Below are 21,525 nucleotides of genomic sequence, written 5' to 3'. Positions count from 1 at the left end.
CCTGGATTCGGTATTTTACCACACAATAGGATTGTGTGGTAAAATACCGACTCTTAAGGGCCTGTGACACTCTCAGGAGTGTCACCTACATTTGGATTTACCGAATCGGTAAAAATACCGATTCGGTATTTTACCGATTCTGTAAAATAATGGCCCCTACATGCCAATTCCTAAATACCGGTCGGTAACGGCCGAAATCTGGCCCTAAGGCATAGTTGTGCATTTAGAGTCAGGTCATTTTATTATGAAATGCTACTTTTTCTCTGTTATATTCTAAATTCTGCCACGTACAATCATACCTTAATAATTGGACTGTGCACTGCAGGAGATGAAAATGTACTCCAAACAAAATATGTGAAGTAGTACTGTCTCATCAGTGTGGACAGTCGACCCTTAGCCCTAGAGTGGGTAAAGGAAGATAAACCACATCTTAATTCAGCATCTCTAAGCTTAAAAGAAAGGCCTTAAATAAGAAGGTCCAAGGAAATATTCTTTCTGGTGTTCTTTCAAGCCTGCAGTCTTCAAGGGTGCAACAAAAAAGCCTACCTCCTTTAAGAAGGCAGTTACTGAATGGTGTTGCAATATATGTCAAAGCCCAAGCAGGCATCATCAAACAAAACAACTTTCTAGAAGGACTAGGTAAAGAGAACAGTTTTTGTCTCTACGGTGGATGGCTCCTTTAATATTATTATGAGTAAATAAAATACTCTGTCCATCTTGCCAATGAACATACAGTAGTCACAAATGTAGTCTTTTACCGTATTGACATCAATGAAAGAACAATGGGTGTACGCCACTGTTGCGGTGGCAGAGATTAACTTGTGGTCATCTGTATTTGTCGTAATATTGCTGCCACAGTAAATGAGGGGCATGTTAAATGTGTGGATAGGAAAATCGAAGTTACAGCCTTCTCATCCAGTAAGAAGAAATTAACAACATAGGAGTAACCGATTTTAATATTCGAACAAGCAGCTATTCTGTATTGTAGCTTTTTTGAGTGAGCTATAACTCAGTTGCTTAATTTTTGCGATTAGATATTTCTGTTGTAAAGCAAACTCGTCTGCGTGCTGACAATAACTAGTTGTTGACTGTACTAACTGAATGTGAGCATCTTAGGTCTTTCATAGACTGTCTCAGCAAGTCATCCTAACATCATGATCACTGCGCTGCTCAGTAACGCACTCAAATTGGACTGTCTTTAACACCCTTCCTGCTGACTACCAGCCAGATCTTATCCCTTCAGTCTAATCCCCTCGTTCAAAATGACTTTAATCAGAGGTGAATCTATTACACCACTTCAGAAGATCATGAAAATTTGCCATACCCAAGGAATTTTCCACATACCATTCTTGCAAATGATCAGTGAGAAGGCGGGTACGGCGGGTACATCCAGCTGCCAAACATGATCAGTTACAACACAGTACTTCAAGACTGGTCATCTGGATTCAGGCTACAATGTATCAACGCGATGGTAATTATTCAAGTAACTAATGGTAAATTCAGGGCTTTAAGTTGGATGAAAAAACAGTGGGGGTTCCCCCTAGAGGTGTGGCCAATGTAATTAAGGGCGTGTCTAAAACACTTAAGTTAAAAACCTGTATTTAGCATAGTGTGCTGCCCCACTGGTATTTTGCTGTGTCTGTCCATTCATCCAGATATATAACACAACAAGTAATATTACACCTACAACAAGCCAGGACTATTGGCTTTGTTAAAGGTTGTAAACTGCACAAGATACATAAGCTACAACTATGACTTTGTTGTACATATTATTGAAAATTATTCAGCTCTTGTGGCCGAGGTTGTGGCGTAAGGCTAGAGCTGCCGACTTTTGAACTGAGAAAGCAGGTTCAAGCCTAACGTCCACTCAACATTTTGTGATTCGAAAAATGAATATGTCCTTCTGTAAGATAACTACTGCTCATGTAAAACCTCCAAGTTTGCACGACATAAAACTGACAAACGAGACTCTGCGAAGTTACGTCAAAAGCAGTGACTTGTTTTTCTATTACAGTTACTATTTTTTTTCTTCACCCTGAGGGTAAAAATGGAGAGCCCGAAAGGGACCCGTCCCGGCACCTGCTTTTAAGCTGGCCCACTTAAAAGCCCTGGGTAAATTTTAGATCACCAACAATAGTTTGACCGTGGTCTCCTCATCCTGCAAATCCTGTCTGCAACCTTCATACTGTCAGTCACTAAGCCCAACTCAACATCCTTGCCTCAAATTTTTTGTACTCAAGAATATATCCAATGAATCCAGAAGAGATTCTCCAGGTACAAGCTTGTCTCCTAAGCCTTTGGCATTCTCCAACGCTCTATCTACATGCTCTTTTTTTTTGTAAAATTTTTATTTTTGATTTGCAGAAAGAATAAACAGATAAACAAAGGGCTGCGGAGGAACCGCACATTACTCCATATCAGGGCAAATCATAGTGCACGCATCAGCAGTGTCCCAAATCATATTACAAGCAAATCCAGGCCAGGAGCGAGACAACTTAGCAACTAGGACCACAGTACCAATCGGCCTTCAAGCCCATCATTAGGCCAGGCCATCCAGGATAACCAGTGCTGCAATAAGCTGGGCCCCAATCCTCCAAGTCCCACACAAGCTGTGTAGATAAGCAGTCCGTGGACCCTCCACAGCCCATAAACCATGACAACCAACTGCCCCATCCCACCCCCACCCTCCCCCCTGATGGTGACGCCATTCACTCAACACTCAGTCCACAACCATATCACACTTGAAAGAGGTGCATCGACCTCAATGAAGCCGGACATACCGCTGAGGGTAACCCCTTAGAGAGAAAGTCAACCAGGGGACCCCACTGATATCGGAAATTCTTATACTGGCCAAGGAAGATGTCCGCCACTCTTTCCAAACTGAGCAACCTCCAAAGTCGTGCATGCCACAGTGACACTGCCGGGGCATCCTTCTTTTTCCAGGCTATCTACATGCTCTTGAATGTCAATAAGGAGCCTCTCGGTGGACAAGAATTTTAAGATCCATGAGAATGTTGACAATGCTTAGTTCTACCTGAAGTCCTCCTCTATGCATGATATTGGATTCTTGAAGGATTGCCATGCCATAAGTTAAACCTAGATATTTAAACATAGGTATAGAAGTCTTCCCTCATACGCAGTCCTATGAAGATATGTTCATCACCATCACCAGTTATGGCAAACTACAAGTGCAAAGTTGGTCAACAGAGATAAACGTTGATGGATTTGTAATTCATCATGCTAGCCAAATCCCACAACCTCTACATATGGACCAAAATTCAGGTTCACAAGGTGCAATGCAAGATGAGAATCACTTACAACAAACTCCTATTCTTTGTTGAGGACTGGCACTTCAAAACTTACATCCACATTCTGGTCCTGTCCCGTCTCACTGGAGGCAGTTCCATTAAAGCTGATGTGCCAAAGGCACACCATGCACCACTGAAGAGCTTCCTTCATGATGTGACTGCAATTCGACTACTCACAGATCTCTGGAAGGTACAATAGGACCACCCCTATAATCACAGAGCTCTTCCAAACCCTCAGCCCACTCACATCACCGTACACATCTACTGCAACATCTACAAGATGGGTGACTCAGCATCTCAGGCTTCCAGGCAAGTAAGATCAATATTTACAGTGGGTCTCTCAACATCTACATCAGCATCAGGCCAGACCTGAGGTGAAAACAATGTAGGAAGGAGTCAAAGAGATAAGGATTATTTTCCTAATACACACATGGAATTCCAACCCCATACAGATTCAGCAGGCACACTCCCTCCCCCATCTCTGAAAGTAGCTAAAGACCCATCTCTTCAAGTAATACCCAGCAGTTATCAGATATCTTTGAGGAGAACTGTTGCTTTCTCTTAATTTTTCTCATCTTCCCCATACCTTTCTTACAACCTTCTATTGGTTTTCTTTTATTATGGCCCTTTCAGTATCCTACCTGTCTCTGCACAATGCTAAGATGCTTAACAGGTAGGATCCCCTTAATAAGCACCAAATACATGCATACATTAGCAATCATTAAAGAGAATCACATATCCTCTTTTTGAAGTCAGCAGTTGATTAAGAAGAGGACCTGTGCTATTCATTGTTCAAACTTGATTCTTAGTCGTTCAACGCCAAGGCCTACTCTTTTGTAAGATTGCACTTATTTCTAGTTATATAGATAATGTTGGACGAAGACTGATTTTCAGTAGGACAGCTGATTTATAGGGACTGTCATGGGGAGGTGGCACTTTTCAAATTGGTAGGGAGGGCTGTTGAAAGGTTTGCGCGAATTGAGACATCAACTACAAAAAAGAAAATCATGTTCCATCTTATTGCTGAGCCTTTGGGGTGCACATCGCCTTTCTGTGTGGGTTTTGTCATTCATGATGGTTTGAACTGGGTTCCTGGTATTAAATTGAGAAGTAAAACTTGGCATGACCATTGTTTTTGTAGTTCGAATTTACGTCTGTGTTTTACGAACGATCCCAGAAACAGCGTTTAGTAACTGTCTCTCCTTTTGTCTCCTTTCATTTGAAGTGCCTGTTTTGTGTGTAGACCTGAGATGATGTTGCAGTCTCTTCTCTCTGTTTTCTGATCTCTTTTCCCCTATGTGCACAGACTCAGACGCAGATGGAGCATGCCCGCATTCGGGAGCTCGAGCAAAACCTGCTGTTTGAAAAGGCAAATGCCACAAAGCTTCTAAAAGAACTAGAGGACAACATGGTAAATGGAGAGTCGTGCCCTCAGCCTCCGGAACCGGTTGCCTGCCTACTGCTTTCATGCCCGAGCCTTGTCTTTTTAGGTTTTCAGTTGCCATTTTTGTTGCTCATTTTTTAGCACTTTTTGGCTGCTATGATTTTTACTTTGCATTCACTCTTTAAAAGAGGAGTACCTTAAACTTTGCCCTGCTTCCTGTGGTGGCTTTTATTTATTAATCTTGCATTTCTCTCACGGGTCGTGACATTATCCATTTCCACTCTTCATGGCATGAACCTGCAGAAATGTGTATTGTCAAACAAGTGCGCAACAATCCGAGGTTTTCTCAATTCAGTTGGTGTACAGCTGTGAATTGAGATACAAATTGCTATCTACAGACCACACTTCTACATCAAAGCACTTAGGTGAGAAGGTATTCTGAACCAGGTAGCACCAAGAAGTTCTATCCATGGTGTTGATAACTTACGACCACCAACTCACATAGGTACACCAGACCCACACACATGTAGGCACACACCAGAAATGCAAGAATACATACACACACACACAACGTACAGTTGCTCGTATGCAGACACTAACGTCCTGATGTAGAGTTTCCCAGATGAGTCACCACGTCACAAAGTTGACAGATATCCTGTCTGCGTTATAATATGTGTCATGGGATGTAATACAGTTGTAATAAGGCGCACAGGATATCCATCGCGTTTTTGATGGAATAACCTGCCTGCCAAACGTTTAATCAGGCATAAACATATCCGAAATGCAAGCATATATATATTACATTTGCAACATTCATGCACATAAAACACACCAGATGTGCAGGTACTCTCACAAATTTCAAGACACACACAAAACATCCTTGCTCAAGTTCATGCACATGCATGCTCAAGATAAGTGCCAGTATGCGAGCGCACACAGACAGACATGCAGGCATGCCTCCTCATTTACTCACATACAGTAAGCATGCAATTACTCACAAGTTCAGATATGCACTGCAAGCCGATATCCCAAACAAACACACATAACCACACACTAGATATGGAAGCAGATATGCGTGCGTGTGAATACACACATATGCACACATGCCAAACACACAGCCTCACACACAAAGATAGGAAACAAACATGCACACACAAATATACACACTTACATACATCCCATACATACCATGCATTCAATGTCTAACAAACACAAGCACATGCACACATTCACACAGGTGCACAGGCCATCAGCAGACAGACAGACACCATGCACAAACACACCAGACATAAATTCATGCATATGCGCACATGCAAAGACGCATTAGATATCAAGCATTCATATGCTAGTATATATACAGACATATCAGATATGCGAGCAGACACACGCACATGCATGTATGCACACCACAAACAACTGACATATTCTCTAATATAGACTTGCACACACTTTTCATTTCAACCTTCACACACACACACACACACACACACACACACTTACCTCTCTTCGCTCCTATGTGACCAAATGTGGCTATTGTTTGAGGGACAAAATATAATTATAGACTAGAACATTTCTAGTAACTGTGCCCAAGTAAGTTTCCTTCTCACCTAAGGCGAGGGAGACATGTGCACAACGTACGTCTACTGCAACATTCACTCCATATTTACCTGTGTAGATTGTGTTGATCTTACTGAATTTGACCGTTACCAATCACAGAGCCTATATTTGACTTGTTACTGGGAGCAGCATCTCTGCAGCTTCAACAGTTTGACATTTCCATTTATATAATTCTAGGGGTGAAACTGTGCTAATGAATTTAACATTTTCTCTGTGCATGTTACTGGCCATCATTAGTTCATTGATTGTAGAGTCATATTCATTGAGCGTGTTCCACCATCATATAACATTTCCAAGGTATTGTGAAGTATAGCTGGACATATTGTCTTCTGGCGAGGGGCCCAAAGAGATACTTTTATTAGTTTCCAACTACTTGTGCTGAAAAGATGCTACAAGTCATGTACCCTCCTTTTCAAAGTACCCCATCCTCTAGTCTAGATATCATTAAGCATCTTAGAAGTCAGAAATGTGTGCTCATATTTAGAGTTTTCTGGTCCAACTATTATTAAAAAGTTCATCTATACCCAAAAAGACTTGGTAATGTATGGCTGCCTCATAAAGTCTTTATCAACAGAATACTTGAGAAAATCTAGTTATTCACTGCTCTGATGTAAGAGAAGTGAAAAACTAAAGTGTGGTATACAATGTCAAAATATTTTAAAAGAAAAGCCCTCTAATCTGGCTTTGCTGGCTGATGTTGAAGGAGGCCTAGCTACACCTACACCAACGGTCACAGCCTCTTAAAGGAAAATACACTTTCTCCTTAAGACACGCACAGAAGAAACAAGGAAACAGCAATTAATTTTAAATATAACATGTAAAAAATGTCAAATGATTTACTAACATCACAAAATGGTGAATAATTTAAAATCGAAAAGCTGCTGTTTCTAAAAAAAATATTACTTCATTATACATTTTATACCTTAAACAGATACAACAAAAGTGTATTGTTGATTACTGTATAGTGCACTAACGCATAACATAAACTTGTTGATAGCTACTTGTCAATACGACTGGTGTTTTTCACCTCAAGGTTCTGAGTGACTTGATAGACAACTCAAGCTTCAGTCTCATTTTCTTTTGGAAGCCATCTGGCTGACAGCTTCTAGTCTAGAATTCTACACTTCTGCTGGGTTTCATAGGTACTTATGTAAAGACACAAATAGGCTCAACGTAGACTGCATTATTCCAGCAACCTCGCATAAATTGTATTTTGTCTATTAGTGTTGTCTCCATGTACAGATCATTGAATAAGTCATCATTTAGCAACAAATGCCCTCTAAATTAAATGAAGAACAAGTTACTTACCTTCGGTAACAATGTATTAATGTATCTGTAATAGAATTAGGTTAGTTATAGATTCCTTACCTTAAAATTACCCCCAGGCGACTGACTGGATCCGGAGAATATTTTCTTGGCAGTACCTCTGCGTGTCAGTAGGTGGTGTTGGTCTACTCCGCATCCTTCATCGGGGTCGTGTTCGCCAGGATGACAACGCGGTGCCTATTTAGACGCTGCTCCTACGAGCTGAAGTTAGTTCTGACACGAATTTCCATGCCAGAAGCACTAACCACTGGTGCTCTAAAAATAAGGCCCTGCAAGGGAGCCCCTGTCCCTAAAAGTCAGTTCACAGAGCGGGGAGGATAGGTGGGGCGGTAAGGAGTCAATAACTAACCTATGTCTCCTACATATACATTGTATACATTGTTACGGAAGGTAAGTAACTTCTTCATCTGAAATAGACAGTTAGTTATAGATTCCTTACCTTAGAATAGATACCCGAGAAATACCAACCCTGGAGGAGGGTCTGCAGTCAACTTCACACCAGAAAGTTCTGGAGGACAGAACAGGCAAAATAACATTCCCTGCGGACTTGGCTGTCCAGGCAGTAATGTCTGGTGAACGTGGGCAAGGATGCCCACATGGCTGCCTGACAGATATCAACGGGTGGAACTCCACGTGCAAGAGCAGTGGTGGCACCCGTAGCTCTCTGGTGGAATGAGCTCAGAACCCCACTGGAGGTTCCTTTTTCACAAAGTACAAATCATCTAGAGATGGTATGCTTTTGAACCGTTCCACCTTTCTTGGCACCCACATAACCAAAGAAGTGTTGATCATCCACCTGGAAATCTTTTGTGTGGTCAAGGTAGAAGGACAGCGCACATTTAGGGTCCAGATGGTGGAGCCTCTTCTCATCCTTTCAGTGGTGCTTAGAAGAAAGAGCGAGAAGCTCACTAACCCTGCAAGCAGAGGTGATGGCAACAAGGAAAGCTGTCTTCAGAGTGAGGAACCTAAGAGGATAGTTGTGAAGAGGCTCGAAGGTGGCGCACATAAGATAAGTTTAGATACGGTTCAAGTCCCACTGGGGCATTACAAAAGGAGATGGAGAAAAGAGATGAGTCATGCCCTTAAAGAATCTATTTACAATAGGGGACTTGAACAAAGATGGCTGATCTGGTAGCCGAAGGAAAGCAGAGATGGCCGCAAGATAGCCTTTAAGAGTGCCCAGGGCAGACCCCTGCTGGGCCAAAGAAAGTATATATAAAAGAACCTCTGACAGAGGGGCAGAAAGAGGATTCACAGCCTTTGCTGTGCACCATGCCACAGATTCATTCCATTGATAGGCATATACCGTTTTAGTGGAAGGACACCTGACTGCCAAGATGACATTACAGACTTTGGGTGGAAGGTCAAAAGCTGTCAACTATGGCTGCTAAATATCCACGCACGGAGGTGGAGACTGGACAGGTTCAGGTGAAGAACCCTCCCCTGCTGCTGCGACAGAAGATCCTCCCGAAAAGGCTGTCTGAATGGAGGATCGACGGCCATGCTCAGGAGCTCGGGGTACCAGACTCTTCGTGCCCAGTCCGGGGCCACAGGAATAACTTGGGCCCGGTCGCGCTTGATCTTCTTCAACACGCTGGGCAGAAGTGGTACAGGCGGGAAGGTGTGCAGGAGGTCAGAGTTCCACTTGCGACGAAAAGCGTCTCGGAGTGAGTGCCGCCTCTGAAACTCCAACGTGCAGAATTGCTGACATTGGGCATTCTCTTCAGTGGTGAACAGATCTAACCAAGGCTCTCCTCACTGCTGAAAGAGATCTTGCACCAACTCCGAGTGAAGACGCCATTCGTGATCTACCAGGCACCAGCAGCTGAGTTTGTCTGCCCTGGCGTTCAGAGAGCCTGCCACGTGTTGAACCACTAGGGTCATGCTCTGATTTTCCAGCCATGTCTAGAGACGAAGCGCATCTTGACATAGGGTTCATGAACCCACCCCGCCCTGATTGTTACAGTACCACATGGCGGTGTAGTTGTCCATGAACACCTGCACCACATTCTCCTTTAGAGAGGGAAGGAATGTCTTCGGTGCAAGGCGGATCGCCCGGAGCTGCAGAAGGATGCTCCAGAAGGATGATATGGAGTCCGGACTCCGCCAGAGACCAGACTCCTCTGATATCCGCCTCTCCCAGATGGCCGCCCCAGCCGAGGAGTGACGCATCTGTCACCACTGTGACATCTGGTTGGGGAACAGAGAGGGATCTGCCTCTGACCAAAGCTTGGTTCGTTAGCCACTACTGCATTATTGTGCAGTACTCTCCGATATCTGGACATAGTCAGAAATATTCTTCTGATGCTGCACCCACTGGAACTTCAGGTCCCACTGCAGACCCTGCAAATCCCATCTGGCATGAGATACCAGCAGGATGCAGAGGCCATGAGGCCCAACAGCCTCAGGGTCATTCGCACCGAAATCTGGGATAGAGGCTGAAACATTGGTATCACAGCCCGTTTATCCTGGAAACGCTGCTCGAGAGGATAGGCCCGAAACTGCACTGTTTCTAGAACAGCTCTGATGAAAGGGAGCGTTTGAGAGGGATTCAGGTGTGACTTTGGCACGTTGATAGTGTACCCCAGCAAATGACGTAGTCTGGAGGTGGGAGACAACAGCCTGGGTTAAGCCCGCCTTCAACAGCCAGTTGTTGAGATAGGGGAAGACTGGAACCCCTAATTCGCGGTGAACTGAAAATGATAGTGGCCTACCGTGAACTGCAGGTAACATCTGTTGTCTGGCTGGACGGGGATGTGAAAATAGGCGTCCTGCAAGTCCTGCACCACCATCCAGTCTCCAAGGTCGAGGGCAGACAGGACCTGAGCCAAGGTTACCATTTTGAACTTCTCCTTCCAGAGGAAGCGGTTGAGGGTCCTGAGGTCCAGGATAGTACGCAGGCCTTTGTCCTTCTTGGGCACCAGAAAGTAGCGGGAGTATCAACCACGACCTACTTTTGGCGTAGGAACCTTCTCGATAGCTCCCTTTGCCAAGAGAGCTGAGACTTCCTGGCGGAGAAGCACCAAATGATCCTCTGACCTACGATCGAAAGGCGGTAGCATGGAAGGAGAGAGTCTTGAAGGGGAGGGAGTAGCCCCTTTGGACTATCTCCCAAACCCACCTGTCTGAAGAGATGTTTTGCCAGTGGGGGAGGTGATGGTGAATCCTGCCGTCCGCTGGCATTTGGTGGCCCTGAAAGGTCGGACTAGGAAGGTTTGGAGGCCGCTGCTGGGGGGAAAAGGGTGGACTGACCCGCCTGCTGGCTCCCAGACCCAAGTCACTGGGTCCCACGTCTGCGGCCACAGAGGCTGGGCAGCTTGCATGAACCGGTGGCTGGACTGGGCTGGACGTGGTGGGGCACCCCTTCCGTAGCCACGGAAGGGGCGAAAAGCAGACTGAGGTGGGCGGGATGATGCTGCAAGGCCCAAGGATCTGTTCACAGCTCGAGAATCCATAAAGCTCTCCAGCGCCGAGTCTGCCTTGTCGGCAAAAAGGCGACGGCCATCAAAGGGCATGTCCAACAAAGTTGACTGGAAATCCCCCGAAATGCCAGACATCCTCAGCCAGGCGTAGTGCCGAAGGGGTACCGGCGTGGCAATTGTTCTGCCTAGTGAGTCGTGGTATTCAGTCCCCATCTTATCATGAATTTTGCTGCGTCTCTCCCATCTGCCACTGCCTGGGACAGAACGGCCCGGGCCTTTTCCGGGCATTGAGGCAGCACCTGCTCAACCGTATTAATGATGGTATGGGACTATCGGCCCAAGAGGCATGATGTATTCATGGACCGTAGTGCCAAGCTGGAGGAAGAGAATATGCGCTTCCCAAGTTGATCAAGTTTCTTGGATTTCCTGTCTGAGGGAGCAGAAGGAAATGCGTCATTGAGGATGAAGCTTGGACTCCCAAGCTCTTGAGGGAAGGGTGTAGCCCAGAGCTGGGCAGTGGCGGCGGGCAATCATCCATTCCACAGGAGCCCCTTTGGTGGTCTTGGACCAGGTGCCCAGAAGGACGTCAGTGAGGGCTTCATTGAACGGCAAAAGGGGTTCAGAGGAGGTTGCCACCTGTTGAAGCCCCTGTGTCAGGAGGTTAGTCCTGACTGCCACTGAAGGGAGCTGCATGCCCAGGAACTCAGCTGCCCTTCGCACAACCACAGCATAAGACGCTCTCTCCTCCGTAGCCATGGAGAAAGCATGCCAAGGTCTGGGGAAGTATCCAGATCACTGGTGCCAACCAGGACCTCTCTCCAGCTCGGCTCTTCAAGCTGGTCTGTCAAAGGGTCAGGTGACCCCTCCCAATCCTCATCACCACCTCCTGGTCCATAGGGAACACCAAGGATGAAAAGGGAAACAAAAGTACCCTCCGGCGTTGGCCGACGTCGACCGACGCCGGTTCCATCACAGGGGTGAGGTTGGGGATGGCGTTGGTTGGGGGTACGACTGGCCCGGGGGAGTCGTCGCTGGTCTCAGCACCGGGAAAGGTTGACCGGCGTCTTTCCGGATCCAGGCCTGGATCCTTGGGTGACCTCCGGCATCGGGCCGGAGCCTCCAGCATCAAAGTCCAGGACCCCCAAACGGCTCCGCGGGGCCCGAAGGCGTGCAGGCGGAGTCGGGCTGCCAGGGCTATGTAAAATGCACAAAGCTGGGCAGGGATCGCTTTGGCTCCCGGAAACGGAGGGAGGCGCATAGTCGTCCCAGACGTAGGCACCGAAGACACAGCCTTTGAGCGACGACAATCCGAGTCCCTAAACACGATCATGAGCGCGGAGTCGAGCAACGCCACCTACAGACGGGCATGGGTACTGCTAAGAAACAATTCTCCGGATCCAGGCAGACGCCTGGGGGTAAATCTAAGATAAGGAATCTATAACTAACTGTCTCTTTCAGATTTATATTTTAAGGTCTTTATAAGGGTTTGCAAATATATGAAGAGAGAACTGAGTCAGCAGCTGGAAGGGTAAATGTTTTGGGCTTTATCTGCTGGTGGCTCTGAAGCATCGTCTAAACTCTTGTGAAAATATAAGCAGTGAGAGTGATCCACCTGTCCAATTCTGCCTCAGCCATTCAGCATCTCTTTAAACCCGCCAATCCTGTTGCTACCCGGATGGAATGGAGAACCCTGACTAGAAAGTGCATGATTTCATGCAACATGCTTTTAGAGGTACTGCCAGAGGCAACAACTGCTGAAACATCCTGGAGTTTCAGAACAGGCCATGAAATCCTTACTTCTACTTTCTTCATGCACTTAAAGATCTTGACCTACTAGGGGTACTTCAGATGTCTAGTAATACAGGCTGCTAAGAAATTAAGCATTAGTACCCACTGCTCGGAGGACCTTAACTACTATTAATTGCCTAACCACAGGTATGGGCCTGAGCTGAAGGCGAGGGTGCATAATGAGGGGAAGTAAAGTAAATAGCTTTTGAAGCCTAAGTATATTTTGCAATGGGGTTATTGACTCTAATCCCCATAATCTCAAATTAAAATAGACCCCTGTCTGCTCGAGGTCTCTGCTGCGCACTCTCACTGAAATTAGAATGCAAGTAAGCCTGTAGGGGCCTACAGAGGAGGATGGCGGTGACAGAGCACGAGTAGGCTTTGTTGTCGACATACTTTCAGGCAACCCGCCTCTTAATTGGACGGGCAGACCGTGAGTTTGGCAGAGAGAGTATTTTGGCACTGTTGTAACAGAGTAACTTCTCCACCAATCTCTAAATCACCTCCTAGGTTCTTGGTGCCAGTATTCTAATCACTCTGATTGCTGAGCAAAGTCATGATTCTGTTCAAGGTGCTAATAATAATAAATAAAATAAGCCGTGTTCTATATAGCCTCACATTTGCAGATTCCTAGTGCTCTAGTATGCAGGTCTTACTACTACCCATCCCAGTAAAGCTCAACTTATCAACCTCAAAAGGATGGAAGTATGGCCTGGTGCTGGCAAGGATCTAACACGTGACTCGCAGTGTGAGCCCAGCAGTGAATGACTGTATTCCGTGGTCCACGGGACTTTGCCATATTTAAAAAAAAGCCAGATGTTCTAGATTTTGTATTTGATTGCTTGTAACAGCAATGGTGAAATTTCGGTTGGGTATTTTTATGGTCTCTAATAAAAAAAGCTCTCTCTTACATTTTATTGTATGCAGTCGTATATACTGGCCCTGCCATATGATCCACTTTTTGAACAATAGGGTTTTCACCTACACACACTTCTGGAGCAACGACTTTACTCCTTCTACGTCTTCTGATCAGAACCATGATTAATACCTTCTGATTAAAAACAGGGTTACCAATGTCACTGTGTTTTATCTTAAAATATACCAGCTGCCCTCACAAAGCCATGCCTCCAACAAAAAATGTATTTACTGTAAATCATCATGACTGACAATCTGCTAAAACTCATCCTGTTCTTTTGTTTCTAACACACCTAAACTAATGCATGTCAAGTATGTTTTTCACTGAAATACATAGACTTGGGAATACCAAGGTACAGATGTGATATTATAAAGAAAATATAAACTGATTTAAATTCCTCATGCCATTTTCAATAAATGGAAATCGAATTACATACTGTAAAAAATATAAGGATATCAAAATGTGAAAAATATATGTTGCCTAATATATCAATGCAAAACTAAATCATCTTTTCTGGGCAGGTTTGCATTTCACTGCTTTATATATTAAGCTCAAAAGACACTTGTGCATTGGAAATAAAAGAAACTCATTTTGACATTTGTGTTTTTTTAGTTGACAACAGTAGCAGAGAAGTCGAGAATCGTTCAATTGGAAGAGGAGTTGAGCCTGCGACGGGTTGAGATCGAAGATCTTCAGCAGTGTCTTAGGAACACCAATCTGTCTGAGATCCCGGAACACAACCTTGGACTGCAGACAGAGGCCCTTCGCCTGAGAGACCAGCTGCTGTCCGTCAGCAAGGATCACCAGTCTGAGGTCGTCCAGCAAAGGGAGAAATATGAGAATACACTAAAGAAACAGCAACAAGATCTGGATAAGCTGAGAGCGACCAATGAGAAATACACCCAGGAAATCACTGAACTGAAAAAGAAGCTTGAGCAGGCCACGACGGAGAACATGGGGATGATGGACAACTGGAAGTTCAAGTTGGACAGCTTGGTGTCTGATCACCAGAAATCTTTGGAGGATCTTAAGGGCTCCCTGAACACAAGCCCAGACTCCCAAGAGAAGGAGATGGTTGAGTTGAGGGCAACACTAGAGAGTAGCAAATTGGAACATCAGCTGGAGCTTGAGAGCTTAAAAGCCAAGCACGATATTGAGATGGCAGTTCACATTAAAGAGAAAGACACCCTAAAGGTGAAACTGCAAGAAGCCATGGATGCAGCCGAGGAAATTAACAACAACTGGAAGACGCAAGTGGAAGCAAAGAGTAATCAACACCTGACAGAGCTCCAAGACACCAAGGACAAATACCGAGATGCATCATTAAGGATTCATGAGCTTGAAAAGCTCACAAGTGAATACAAGGACCAAGCTCAAGCTATTTCTTTCCTGAAAGAGAAAATTACTCTGGCTGAGAAAAAAGCACTTGACTATGAGGCTCTCCAGAAGGCAGAGGCTCAGAGCAAGCACGAGGTTCAGCGACTTCAGGAGAAGGTCCTGGTCTTGGAAAACAAGCTGCAATCCATGGAGTCTCCCCATGTGCCTCAACATGCCAACGTAAGTATCTCACACTTTATATTCGCATTGCTCTATCATGCAGATATGCATTCTCTCGAATAAAAATAGTTCAGAAGAGGTAGTTGTGGCTTAATCAGAATTCATTCAGTCAGAAAAGCACACAGGATGGCTAAATAGGCTTGAAATCTAATTTATAACCCCATTTTGTTCTTTGCACATCCAATGTTATTTTTTGTGTGTACTCTAGGTAAAAACACTAAATGTAGAGAACTAAAATAAAAATGATATAAAACAAAACGTTCTTATATTCAGTCCTTCCCTAACTCACCTCAAGCACACAACAACTTGCTGTTACAGTACCTTTGTAAATGAATCTCAGGTCCTCATATAAATCAGTGTGAACTGATACTGTCTATCTTTTTTTCTGTTGTGTGCACATCTGTCAGTCAGTCTTTGAAGGAAATGCTATCCAGAAGACCTTTTTTTTAAATTATTTGGTATAAATCAGTTGGGAACTTACAATGTCTACCTTTTTTGTCATGTGCACACTTGTGAGTCAGTCTTTATAGATTATAATTTACATGTATCGAAGAGGATGAATATGGTGGGCATCATTGCATTTCTGTTTCAAATTGTGGTAAACATGCCTAACCCTTGGAATCACAGAAGTTGAAATATTTGTTCAAGAGGGTCTGTGGCAATTAGGAGGGCGGGGGGGGAGAGGATATTCTTATTTTGATGCAAATTCACCTACAAAGATTTTAATTCGCTTTTGCTTGGAGGTCAATAGAGGTCACCATCTGATGCTTTTTGAACATGCCTCTGTTCTTTCATTTGAAGCAGAAGCTTTAAGTTAAATGCAGTTGTTTTCTAGTTTGCTGTGTGATTCAAGTGTTTAGACTTTTTTCTGGTGATGTTTAAATAATAACCACCCAATTTCAAATTGAGTTCTCGCATTAGACCGCTGTGCAGCCCTGTAGAAGATCCGATGTTAGGCCAAAACACTGCTCACTCAGACCGTAGCAGCATAAAACAGTCATGCATATGTACGTCTGGCAACGTGTTGTGAAACTACCACATTTCTCTGCTGTGGCTCCATGTAATTATATCTACAGTGTAGCATCTCTATTTAAGACCTGGTCACGTTTTGTTACATGCACTATATATCTTTTTCATGTCAGATATTTTTTACACCCTTTCAAGTCTTAGGCCTGAATTAGAGGTTGGCGTACGGGTTACTTGTTGTGACGGATATCCTGTCGGGAAAATAAATCCTATTATATCCTATGGGTTCATATTTTGGTGGATGGTGTATCTGTCACCGTTGTGACGGAGTAACCCATCCGCCAACATCTAAATCAGGCCCTAGAGCTACTATCAGTTCGACCACTGTCTCTTGTATGAAGTTCACATTAGAGTAACAGTATTCGCTTCTATTTTTGTTCCTTGGTTCATGTGAAATAATTGGGACACCCACAGGCTACTGTACCAGACCTTGTTTTTATTCTGCAATTTTAAATCACACCATTTCATAGAAGGTTCTTGGCGTTGACCCTCTCAAAGCCGAATTGCTGAGATTAGGGGGCATATTATCAAGAACGGCGTTAAAATTATTACCGCATTAGCAGCAGGAAACTGCCGCTAAAGCGCCGTAATGGTCTTGATAATATGCCCTTTTGAATTCCCATAGAAGCCCATGTTCTGGTGTGAACCTGGCCCCAGGAGTTTTATCATTTTTTTCTGATTTGAAGTTGTTGCATCCTATACATGTGTGGCCTTTTTTAAAGGCTTTTCCTTCAGTTGAGGTGGTTGTAAACTGCATGGTAAAGAATAGACTATCTCACTGGATTGTCTTTTCATTGTATTTGGTTTTTATCTGTACTTTTGCCTTGAGTTGGTGTTTTTTTTTTGAGGACCAGAGTGATAAGTTGTTTGTGTTTTAAACCCCTATGTCATTCTGGCGACAGTCCTTTTTCACGTCTGAAGTCATGTTGTAGCGTTTCAGTTATGCTTTCAAGGATGTAAGTTGTTTCTTCCACTCTGATATAGAGAACCGCCAGCCCACCTAAATGCATTTTACTATTCCATTGGGGAGAGGACTTGGCCTAACGGCTCGGGCGGTCGACCTCGAATCTGGGGAACTGGGTTCGAATCTCGACAAGGACGCTGAACATAATCTCCCCGTGCCTAACAAAAATTAATGTGTCCTCATGTAATGTAACTGGCGCTATGTAAAGCGCTCTGATACCCGATTCGGGTCAAGTTCGCGTTATATAAAACTCTGCAAGAAAACCACACAAAAAAAATTCCAGTTCAAATGTATCCATTTTAAACTGTAACATCAGAGTTATACAAAAAAGCATACTAACCCTGCACCGCTCTCTCCAAAATATGTACTTCCAAGTGAAAGCGTTTTCGGAAACATGGGCTCATAATACATTCTCTTAATTACTAAAGTTTATAGAGAGGTGAGCGGGAAGTGTACTATTTGTAGTGGGCGAAAAGAACAAAATTCCTGTCATCTTCAACTCCCCAATTTCAAAACTGACTCTTGGAGAAGGAGGCTTTCGGCAGGCATGGGGATACTGACAGACGCCCACAAGTGCCACAGCTTTCCTCAAGACGGATATCCACACTTTGAGTTTTCAAGATACAAAGCTACGGTTACAGTTAATTAACGCATTGCAGATCCAAAGCCACAGGTTCTTGGGCAGGATTGTGGACATACACACAGCAAGACCCTACCAACACCAAGGGGGAGCAGTCAGCCCCCCCTGCGCGCAGAAGGACCTGCCTTGCCCCGTACACCTCCAATTTCTCCTCCCCTAACTGCCCCACACAGCTCCCTGCTTAGATTTAGAATGGAGAATAGCATTAATCGCCGATTACAGCAGAACACAATCCCCGTGCTGTGTGATAAATGGACCCTTATCACTCTCTTTCACCTGCACTGAGCAGGAAGCAGGTGGGAGCGGGGTCGCTGGAGGTTGGGGGCGCAGGTGGCGGGACGAGTAGGGCATCCGAGGCAGAGAAGGCAGGTGTCAGGCAGCTATCCTTGCTAAATGGCCCTGTATCACAGGTGGGGGACCGTCATGAGACCGTTGTGCAAAAAACGATTTCCAAGATTACCACCCCCCACAATACAGACGTACCCGTCAAATGATACCACACAGACAACTGTACTTGCGTTAGAGACATGTTTGCATTCTCAGGCCGTATTTATTAGACCTCATAAACATGACATTAAAATTCATCAGTTGTCTTAATACTGCATATAATTTCTGGGATGTATGTCTTTACAACGCATGCTTTTTCCACGCATGCCTTTACAACGCAGGTTTTACAACGCAAGTCGTTACAACGACTTGCGTTGGGGGACGCTGAATAGTGGAATAGTTTAATTTACTATTCCAACTCCAGTCCCCGTGGATAGTAGGGAAGGTTTTGGATAGTAAATTAAACTATTCCCTATCCTACAGCGCCCTCCAGCGCAAGTCGTTGTAACGACTTGCGTTGTAATACCTGCGTTGTAAAGGTACTGCGTGGAAAAAGTTTCGTTGTAAAGGATGTTTACCTAATTTCTGTATACTTAAATTACAACATTAATCTAGACATTTTTTTACCTTCAACCAGCATTTTCTCACATTCCATCAGGAGTCATGATTGACCACCCCACGGTTCCTCGCGGCATCATTTACAGAGCACACTCTCCACCCTCGTAAGCTGTGAAGGCTAGCGCCAACGGAAGACCTGGCGTCTAGAAAGAACCATGCCAGAACAACCCAATGAAAGGACACCCTCTGACACCCAATCGGGGCAATGCAGCTGGGCAACCGGGCCATACCTTGGCCCCCTGGCGTGGCAAACATCCCCACCTCTCACAAGGTGCATTATGGGGTACCTTCCAGTGCCAGGGCCAATTGCGGTAGCAGATGCCCTCTGCCCTTCCCCAGTGACCATGTCACCCCTGCCCCGGGTTATTCAAAAAATCAACAATCTCTGGAATCCGCCTGCGCTTAATTTGTGATGCCCCACATTGGCAACCCGCTTTATGGTCAAAAACATGATTCCTTTAGTTGGTTTACCGATCAACTATGACTCCTCCTAAGTGTGGCTACCTATTGCTGTGAGAAATGCTTCATTGCGAAGGCCACCAAATTCTCCACAAAATATTCATTACCATGACCAGACAAGTGGACCCCGTCCTCGTGAAAACATGCTTCCCCCCCGTAGGCAACCATGTGAAATTGTCTTTAAACGCGTTGTGTTCAATAATTGTTTCACCCTGCTGTTCAAACGCCTGACAGATTCATTCAGGCCCTTCACAGACAGACCAAATTTCCAAACTCTCCTTGGAGAGACGATGCTATAGTTGCATCTGGGAACCTCTTAGCCAACCAAGCGATTTCAACCAATCGTGCTCACCGGCGGGAAGTAAGCCCGCGAAAATTCAAAGATGCAGCCACCGTCGGCTGCTGGCTCCAACCGGTCAATACTGGCCCCCACCTGTCGAAAGTGCCTTTGAGGTGAGTGCCGAGGCCCTCTGCCCATTCTCTTAGCATCATTTATACCACTCTCTTCTGACACATCCTGACCATTATTCCCTACAATGTCGAGTTGCCACTTGACCAGTATTTTACCTGTTTGGCCCGTATTTTCATAACAAGAGAAGCCAAAACTGAGGAGAAGCATTAAAACACGGTATCCTTAGGTCTGGTGTTAGCCAAGACCTTTTGATTTGAGTGACGTCATGCTCTCCTTTCATAAGCAGGTCATCCACACACAAAGTAGTTCCATCATTACTTTGGCAATCTGTGCTTTTGGAGACCAAAATAATATTTTTACATTTAGCCAATGCTCTTTTTTAGATTGATACAGGCCCCGCAGCTTCCCCAGCAATAAAGTTTTGCATTAGACAGGTGCATGACTAGAGAACAACCAGTCTACGAGGCACACGAAAATATGGCGAACAAGGACGGACTATAGAGGAATCGCCATTACGAGCCGAAGTTCCCACATCACGAACATAGACCATGCAGTCCGAACATACATGGGTTGGGGGCTGAAACCCACAACACGTGCACAAATATATATGCAAAGGCTGGGGGCGTGGGGGAGGGAATCAGGGTGGGAGAGTTGGAGAACATGGCGCCACTTTTGCACTATTATATGCTGTATCTTGTTACAGCTACTTCAAAAACCAATAGAAAGTGTTATAAAAAAGTTTTCCATAAACCATGATAAAACAAGCATTGACAAAGGCAAAAAAAACGCCAGATCGATTGCCTTTTGCCCTTGATATATATACTGAAAGCAACACAAACGAGATGAAAGCAAGTCAGTATAATGTTAATGATGTATTCACTATTCCTAGTGGCTTTAGAGAAAACAGATGAAGAAATAATATCTAAAAAATAGAGACTCTTACACAAACGTATACAGTTGCCAACTCCTAACACTCTCTGAGCCCTAAAGCACGTGCAAACTGCTGTATTTTTCGCAGAGAAAGGTGACAACAACTCTACTACTATGTCATGTGATCCTCCCACTCCAATGTCCCCCTTCCAGGCATTTTCCACAACACCCCACTCTCTGAATCGTAAGTTGCTGAAACACCTCTTTTCAGCATCTGAAATGCACAAATCAACACTCTGCTGCCACCTACTGTCAGACACCCGTCATTGAATGCCCTGGCTGCCTGCCGTGAAATGATTAAACATTTTTTTTTAAACTTCTGGATTTCATTTCCCACACTCAGGCTATCACTACAAGCACCAAGCAAAATTATCTGGGGGCACAAAACAATACACACTATCTTAAACACCCACATAATTATATTCGAAATCAAAATAACAATTGCAATGCTGCTACAAATATACCTATAAATAGTTCAGCAATACAAGTAAAAGTATAAAAAGTACAGAGCACAGCAAGATGTTGTTGCAGATGTTTGGAAATAGGTGGTGGGCAGTGTCGGAGTGGCGTATAGGGCAATCAGCCAGTGCCTGGTGGGCTGGTCTAACAAGCCAGTCTGTTGGGCATTTTTTGACTGCCAGTAGGTATATTGCCTGCAGCAAGCGCAAATGCATATTCTCTCTCCTTTACTGTAACTGTATTTATATAGCGCTTACTACCCCTGACGAGGCATTGAAGCGCTTTTCTTGCAAAACGCCTATACAGCATGCCTTAATAAGTTCACAACTGACTCCGATTTGCAAACGTGGGCCCCCATTTTAGCTATCTTAT

General features: G+C 44.6%; 1 protein-coding gene across 3 annotated transcripts in view; it reads left to right on the top strand.

Moving 5' to 3' along the window:
* The window catches only part of CLIP2 (CAP-Gly domain containing linker protein 2), a 575,836-nt gene that overhangs the window by 376,148 nt on the left and 178,163 nt on the right, over positions 1–21,525 (top strand). For 2 of the 3 annotated variants that reach the window (XM_078679434.1, XM_078679435.1), the window contains 2 exons: positions 4,615–4,719; positions 14,374–15,318. In XM_078679434.1, coding sequence (XP_078535560.1) covers positions 4,615–4,719; positions 14,374–15,318 — 1,050 coding nt within the window. The remainder of the gene's footprint in view (positions 1–4,614; positions 4,720–14,373; positions 15,319–21,525) is intronic. The other variant, XM_078679436.1, reaches the window with a different exon arrangement.

Source organism: Lissotriton helveticus, chromosome 3_1 (assembly GCF_964261635.1).
Source record: "Lissotriton helveticus chromosome 3_1, aLisHel1.1, whole genome shotgun sequence".
Classification (NCBI taxonomy): Eukaryota; Metazoa; Chordata; class Amphibia; order Caudata; family Salamandridae; genus Lissotriton; species Lissotriton helveticus.
Note: the sequence above shows the minus strand (reverse complement) of the source record. Positions and strands in the feature narration are given on the sequence as shown.